Raw genomic sequence first — 7,190 nt, forward strand, 5'->3', positions numbered from 1 at the left:
AATTAGCAAGGGTATGCGCTCATTGGTTTGCCTTCTATAGCAGTACTGAATGGGTGGAATTTTTTACCATCAAAGTCACTTGAGAAGTAAGTACATATTGGAGTTAATTTAGCACCATCACCACGCCTTACATTGATGATGTTGGTTTTTGAGTTCAGAAATCAATGTTGTCAGAAGTGGACGATTGAATCGGTGGGACTTTCGGGTCATGGTTCAAATATGCAATTCAACCCAATCCGACCGTTCCTACGTGCCTCTGAATTTACCATGGTTGAACCAATTGCTAGGCTGACGACCATCTCTCAGTTCGGTTTGATTTTCACAACAATATGTTCGGACTCTCAATTTTTATTCGTGGGAAGGGAAAAAATGAGTAATATTGTTCAAATCTTCGATCTATTTTGTTATGGGATTAAATTTCTAAAAACAGAACTTTAGAATTTCAGAAATTAATTTCCGGTATCCTTTTATGTTGCAAAAACAACATTCCAAAGATTTATTTCTTGTAACAAGTGTTTTTGGGGGAAATTAAAAATGGGAAAGAGATGTATAAGCAAATAATTGGGGTACAAATAGAAATTCTCTAATCTAACGTGCCTTAGCCCATGCAGACACTACCCACAACAAGCGCAAAGGAACAACTCACTTTAACAGAAGAAAAAATAGAAATTCTCTAATGATTTCTGTGTTATTAGCCAAAACAAAATAAACAGAAGAAAAAATTCCTCAGCTATAGAATATTTGAGTGGCAAAGTATATTACAGTATACATACACTATATAGTAATAGTATACACCTGCACAAAATAACTTTATTCATTTTCTCACTTTCTATTTCACACGGTTCCAATATCTCTCTTGCTACTAAACAGACTCCAAAGCAACCAAATTAAGGAGCTAGGAGTCACAAATTTACAAAATCTGAGAGTGAGAAACTCTTTCCTACATTGTTTCAAAACAAGAACTTGGCAAGGAAAACAAAGAAAAGTAACAACAGAGAATTATTAATCAGAACATGCAAGTTGGTAGACACATTTCATGAATGAGGAAATCTTAATTGAAGCATGTTAGCTAGCTAATTATCTGAAGACTCCTTAAGCTTTTGGAGAGTCAACTTCATAACTTCCCTTCTTACTTTTTGAGAAAAGCCATCCTATCAAAGGCATCATTGTCTTCTTCTTACCTTTCTTAACTGAATTAGGTCTCACAAGTAACTCATCCTTATTAGGAATAACTTGAGCTAATACATGAGGGCTAGCAAATTTCACATATCTTCTTTTTTGAATTGTTTCCTCATCATCAATATCATCATCATTTTGTGTTTTGATTTCCACATTGGTTCCGTTCGCAATGAACTTGATGTCTTCGTTTGTCTCTGGAATATCACGTCGTTGAAGCAACTTCAACTCTCTTGCCTTTGTTTCTTCCAATTCTTTCTTTGTTTGATCAAGTTCTTTCTGGAGGGATTTGATGCATTGAGCTAAGAAGTTGGCTTCTTCTTTTGATCCTTCAAGTTTTTGCTTGGTTTCTTCTAGCTCAGCTGCTAATGCTCCAGATTTGGATTGTGCATGACCAGCCTCCCTTGCTTCATTTTGCATCTTAATCATTTCACATGCATAATCATAAGAAAATTAATCAAACTATATATATACTCTCTTCAATTTCAAACCTCATTGATGAGTTGCCATGCATTCTTATGTTTATAAAGCTAGCACATTAGCAAGTGAATCATGGTTCTAAAATTGACAAAAGTCTGAAAATGATTCATAAAATTGAAAATCTTCAATCATTTTGTTAGAAACATTCTAACTCCTGAATTAATCAATTTAAGACTATTGTGGCTTATAAAAAAATTGTACCCTCTTTTCCGCATTTAATATGTTTGAGTTTCACCAGTAGACTATTTGACAAAAATAATATCAAATTCAAAACTTACTTTAAAATTTCATTGATTTAAAAATCAAATTGTTTGACATTTACAAAATTTTGTGAACATCGTGATGAACTATAAAATTATATACTACAAACACGAGTAACTAAAGCTCATTGATAGTTCAGCTCAATCACTCGGTGCATGTTTGGATGAATAGTGAGTTCGACAAAACTGTAGTGACATGGTGATTTTGTTAAAGCTCTGAAGTGTAACTTTATTCCAAAATTGTGATGTCTCGCTTTGATTCTGTCAATATCACCGTGAATCCAAACATGCAATTAGTTACATAACAATAACAATATAACTTGATGAATAGAGGCATGAATAGAAAGAGAAAAATGAGAACCTCTTTGAGCTTGTTGGCATAAATTTCTCCAACTAAGACTCTTTCTCCAAACAAAAGAACAGCTTCTTTAACAGACTTGAATGGAGCTCCAGTGTCAATCTCTGCACGTCCCATGATCAATGTACCATTTTCACCTCTGTCCATATTGAGCTATATAGTTACAAACTTTACTTAAAATTCAAGCTCAACAAATTAAAACTATGATACAATTAATAGCAAAACGTGTATGAGTGAATATATGAAGAGAAACAAAAAGAGCTCCATTTAATACAAGTAACAAACATAGGAACTATGTAGTACTATAGTTCTTAGTAATGGATATTGGTGGTGTAATAATTGGTTAACATAAAGAAACTTGGTAGAATGTACAAATTAAGAATTTCTTTTCTTTGCGTCCACTTCACTAGTATTTTGTTAATTGAAGTTGACATGTTAGTTAGTTAGTTCAATCTATTTCAAATCAAGATTTTTGAAAGCACTCTTTTGCTGCATTGATTGAGACTTGTCTCCTTTCAATTAGAGATTCTATAATAATAATTAATAATTTATGTGGGTTCTGATTTTAGGCATGTAAACTTTTAGAAAGATATTTAAAATGGGGTTTTTTCTTGTACTTAAGAAGAAATTATTTTTGTATTCGGTACTTCGTCCAAATTGCTAATTAAATAAGGTAGCCATTGGCCAACTCCCTCTTGTTAGACCTACTTCACTTGTACAAAATTTTATTACATTTTTTTTCAAAGTTGAATTAAAAAAAAAAGGAGGAAGAGAAATTCAAACTATACTTTAATGTTTATTGAATTTGTTTGAACTCGTGATTATTAAAGAAGATACTCCATCCATTTCAAAATATAAGCAAAATTCATTTTTTAGGTTCATTCATTTAATGATGTATGTGGTTCATAATATAGATCACATACATCATTAAATGAATGAACCTAAAAAATGAATTTTGCTCATATTTTGAAACGGAGGGAGTAATAGATCTTGCGATGATCTTGTAACAAAAAAAACATTGATGTCACAATGATAGTAGATTTCGAGGAAGAAATGTTATGTGAATGAGAGATTTTTAGTTGGAGTCTATGGCTGAAATGATGTCCGACGGAGGAGTGTGCCCATGGACGGATGCACGTATATCCAATTGGGGGCAGCCACCCTGATTGGATAATTTTATTTTTCCAATATTCTACGAATAATTTTCCTATATTCTATGTTAATTAGTAGAAAACTAGAAATAACAAACAAGTATATAAAACAGATTCCACGTAAGGTTCATGGGATTATTAGAAGTGATGTTACAATTAAATCATATTGTGTCGTGCAACATTTAATTTATTCTAATATTGCATTTCGTTTGTGATGTATTTACTTTTTAAAGAAATAGAGATATTTAAATTGATGAGTCAAATATGAGATAATCAAGTGTGATTTGTGGTCTAAGATTATAGGGATGTGTAATAGTATAAACATTATCACAAGAATATAAAGTTGAGAAGCTTTTTAGTGTGTGTTTGGTTCTGTGAATTGATTTTAACAGAATTGATTTATGTTTGGATGCAATAATGCAGAATTGATTAAACAGAATAATTGTTGTTTGGATAGTTTTGATCAAAATTGTTTTCGAATGTATAATTACTAAAATAGACATAGTTAAATAGAAATTACTAAATTAGGATAATTAAGTGCAATATAGTCTTAAAATATAAGTTATTGCAATACTAATAGCATGAAAATAAAAATTACAAATAGATAATAGAATTTAAAGTGCAACAGAGTACTAAAATATTATTACAAAACTAATTTAAAGTGTATTATAGTACTAAAATATTGATATAATTATTTAAAGTACAATACTAAATATTTTGTATGTGCTCAATAATTTCATTGCGGATTATGTTTTGAATGTGATCCATCTCTGACGACGAAACTACATTTGAAACATGTGATTGATCCAAGTTAGATGAGCTATCATCATGGTGAATGGATGTGCTTTCATCTTCATTAACATTAAAATCAATATCAATTTCTGCCTTCCTTCGGATAAAGTTGTGTATAGCCATTGTTGCGACAACTATTTGAACTTGTGTCTCAAATTTAAACTTAGGCATACGACGTAGCATTGCAAATCTGTTCTTCCATACCCCAAAAGTTCTTTCTATTGTGCACCTTAAACTTGAGTGATAATAATTAAATACTTCATTATGATTTGTGAACTTGTTAGAACGCCTACATTGAGGAAGATGATATTGTTCACATATGTATGGACCAATGTACCCTATTGATGTTGGATAGCCAGAATCTACTAAATAATACTTACCTAGAAAGAAAGAAAAAAAATATTTAAACTTAAGTTAAATTTAGAGGATTTTCCTGCATCTCATAACCATCATCATGTAATTAACATGCTAAATATAAATCTAAGTATTACTAAGCAACATATTTGTGTTTTCACATGTCAATTGTTTGTTCTCCCACCACTCATCTGGTGCATCAAAGGTATTCCTCTCATTATCCCATTATGGTAACTTTTTCAAATAGGTTAAACCATACTCTCCATTCCTTTTTCAAGGTATCATACATATTCTTCAATTTAATCTTGTCATAATTTCTCCTGGTTGATTCATGAAATTGGCAAACAATGTTTTTCCACCCTTTCTTAGTAAAGCTAGTGCCAATGCGTTCACCCTTGACAACTTAATCCAAACATGTTTGGATGAATATTTCATTCACTTTAAGATTCTACCAATCCGCATAAACTTTCCTTTGTGTAGCCATAATGCTATGTACACAAAGTATGATAGGAAAAGTAAAAGATAAAATGAGCCAACACTACCTCTATAGATTCATAACAAGTATTCCCTCAAAAAACTAGTGTATAAATTTTACTTCATGGCATAAATATATAAATTTTACAAAACTAGTGTTCATTCTACTAATTTTACATAACACCAAGCAAGGGTCTAAAACTAGTGTTTAATATTACATTTAAACACTTTAACATAAATATTTAAATTACTAACTGCATAATTTGCATATCCACATGATCAAACACTTTAACATAACTTTCATATCCATAAAAAAAAAACACTTTAAACTCTAAGAGACATTTTATCAAACACATATAATGCAAAAATTTTCCTCTGTAGAAATTGATAAGAGATGTTAATTTATTCAACCAAACAAATTTTATAAGCATTGCAACAAGGAACAAAAGTTAAATTTGATACACCAAGTAAGCAAATCAAAGTTAAAATCAATCAAAAATGTCAAATTACCTTGTTGTTGTTGATTTTTGTTGTTATCTTTTGAGCAGAATTTTTCCTTTTTGTTGTTCTCTTGAGCACAATATTTCCTTGTAGGAGATGATGTTGTTATATAACGTAATGGTAATAAATTTTCAGATTAAATTTAGGAAGGGTGGTTGAGTCCTAGCTAGAGAAAAATGGACAGTGAAGTGAATGAAATTAACGTTCCAGGTGGAAAAAAGCAGATTTGGTTGGAGAAAGGGTGAGAGAAATTGATGATAATTAAGATGGCAGTTATGGAATTGATAACAGTTTAATGTAGAATTGCTTTTGGAGGATAGAAGCAATTATGAAAAGTCAAACCAAACATTATTCAAAACTCAATTTTCACTTTTGAGGTTTGCAGAAGCGCTTCTTGATGCTGAAAACAAAAATAAACAGATACTTAGTAGGTTTATGTATTTTAAAATGAAATTATTGAGTATCTCTTATGGTTCAAATGCTACATATTGATTAAAGAAAGAGAGTTATTTTTTTTTTTGAAGGAATTAAAGAAGGAAAGTTGTTATTTGTATTTTGATGCTTAATAAATTTTGTGACTATTTCATTGAAATTTATTTGTTGATCCTTCAACAATTATACATATGTGTCCCATAGAAAAAGTAAACATATTTGTGTCTCATAAATAATTAATAGTAAATATAAAGTAAGAATTTTTATTTCATGTGTCGTTTCCACATTTATTCTCAGTATTTTTTTTAAACTATTTTTTAAATTTAACATAAATATCCCAACAAACATTTTATTTTAGTTTTTCATTTTTTTTTCAAAATTGATTTTTTCATTTGGCATAAATATCTTGGCAAACGAAGGTAAAGGCTGGAATGCGAATTGGCATAAAGTAACTTTTAAAACAAAAATACCTTTTCCCTAAAAAAACAAAAAGACCTTTTCCTCATTTATATTACTTTTAACCATTTCCTTCAAAAAATTACTTTTAACCACACCACATTTATATTACTTTTTATGCATATGTGCTACTAATACATTGAGAGTGTTTTCAAATAAAAAGACCAATTTCTTTCTATAAGATAAATATCTTAATAAATCTTACATATAGAATCTTATTTTAAATCTTAATTAGCTATATTTTTTTGGCGTTGCGCGGGTTATATATATAATATTATTATTTATGTTATGTGTCATATTCATTAAAAATTCATATATTTCAAAAATTAAAAAAAAAATGACTCATATCATAACCCATAATTTATTAAATGAACTAGGCTAAAGTGCACTTTTCCCCCCTTAACTTTCAAAGACTTGCAATTTTGACCCCATAAGTACAAAAACTACAATTTTGGCCCCCTAAGATTTAGCCCCTTCGCCCAAATATGTCCTCATGTTTTTCTGTTATAAACAAATATTATTTATGCTATTTATAAAAATGTCCTTATAATTAAAATAAAGTTTAATAGAGACAAAAGGGTGTTTTAGTAAAGTACAAGTAGGTGCAGCTTGTTAACTTGCACCTTAGTGTTTTTAGGTGGGTGCAAGTTAACAGCCCCCATATATATATATATATATATATATATGGTCTTACTACCTGGACCACACACTAAGATACAGCAAGGATAAAGTTCAGGGTCACAAAGATTTAGATGA

The 7,190-nt window shown here is 30.1% G+C and overlaps 2 protein-coding genes across 2 annotated transcripts; both read right to left on the reverse strand.

Moving 5' to 3' along the window:
* Positions 1-740: 740 nt before the first annotated feature.
* On the reverse strand, positions 741-2,619 carry LOC146920120 (WEB family protein At3g51220-like). Its single transcript, XM_085713499.1, has 2 exons — positions 2,278-2,619; positions 741-1,596 (listed from the first exon to the last, which is right to left on the reverse strand). The coding sequence occupies exons 1-2, from the start codon at positions 2,419-2,421 to the stop codon at positions 1,093-1,095; spliced, it is 648 nt and encodes a 215-aa protein (XP_085569625.1). The 5' UTR covers positions 2,422-2,619; the 3' UTR covers positions 741-1,092.
* A 1,351-nt stretch (positions 2,620-3,970) lies between these two features.
* LOC146920121 (uncharacterized) lies at positions 3,971-5,112 on the reverse strand. The gene is made up of 2 exons (XM_085711110.1): positions 4,871-5,112; positions 3,971-4,597 (listed from the first exon to the last, which is right to left on the reverse strand). The coding sequence occupies exons 1-2, from the start codon at positions 5,004-5,006 to the stop codon at positions 4,134-4,136; spliced, it is 600 nt and encodes a 199-aa protein (XP_085567236.1). The 5' UTR covers positions 5,007-5,112; the 3' UTR covers positions 3,971-4,133.
* Between the last annotated feature and the right edge of the window lie 2,078 nt (positions 5,113-7,190).

This window comes from Medicago sativa, chromosome 5 (assembly GCF_051527215.1).
Source record: "Medicago sativa cultivar Bolivia chromosome 5, Bolivia_mono, whole genome shotgun sequence".
Taxonomy (NCBI): domain Eukaryota; kingdom Viridiplantae; phylum Streptophyta; class Magnoliopsida; order Fabales; family Fabaceae; genus Medicago; species Medicago sativa.

Bases quoted from the DNA above. Each gene is read 5' to 3' on its own strand.
- LOC146920120 (XM_085713499.1), bottom strand. From the start codon at position 2,421: ATGGACAGAGGTGAAAATGGTACATTGATCATGGGACGTGCAGAGATT. The intron at 1,597-2,277 runs GTTCTCATTTTT...GAAATGATTAAG, and splicing joins ATGCCAACAAGCTCAAAGAG to ATGCAAAATGAAGCAAGGGA.
- LOC146920121 (XM_085711110.1), bottom strand. From the start codon at position 5,006: ATGAAATATTCATCCAAACATGTTTGGATTAAGTTGTCAAGGGTGAAC. The intron at 4,598-4,870 runs ATTGAAGAATAT...CTTTCTTTCTAG, and splicing joins AGAAATTATGACAAGATTAA to GTAAGTATTATTTAGTAGAT.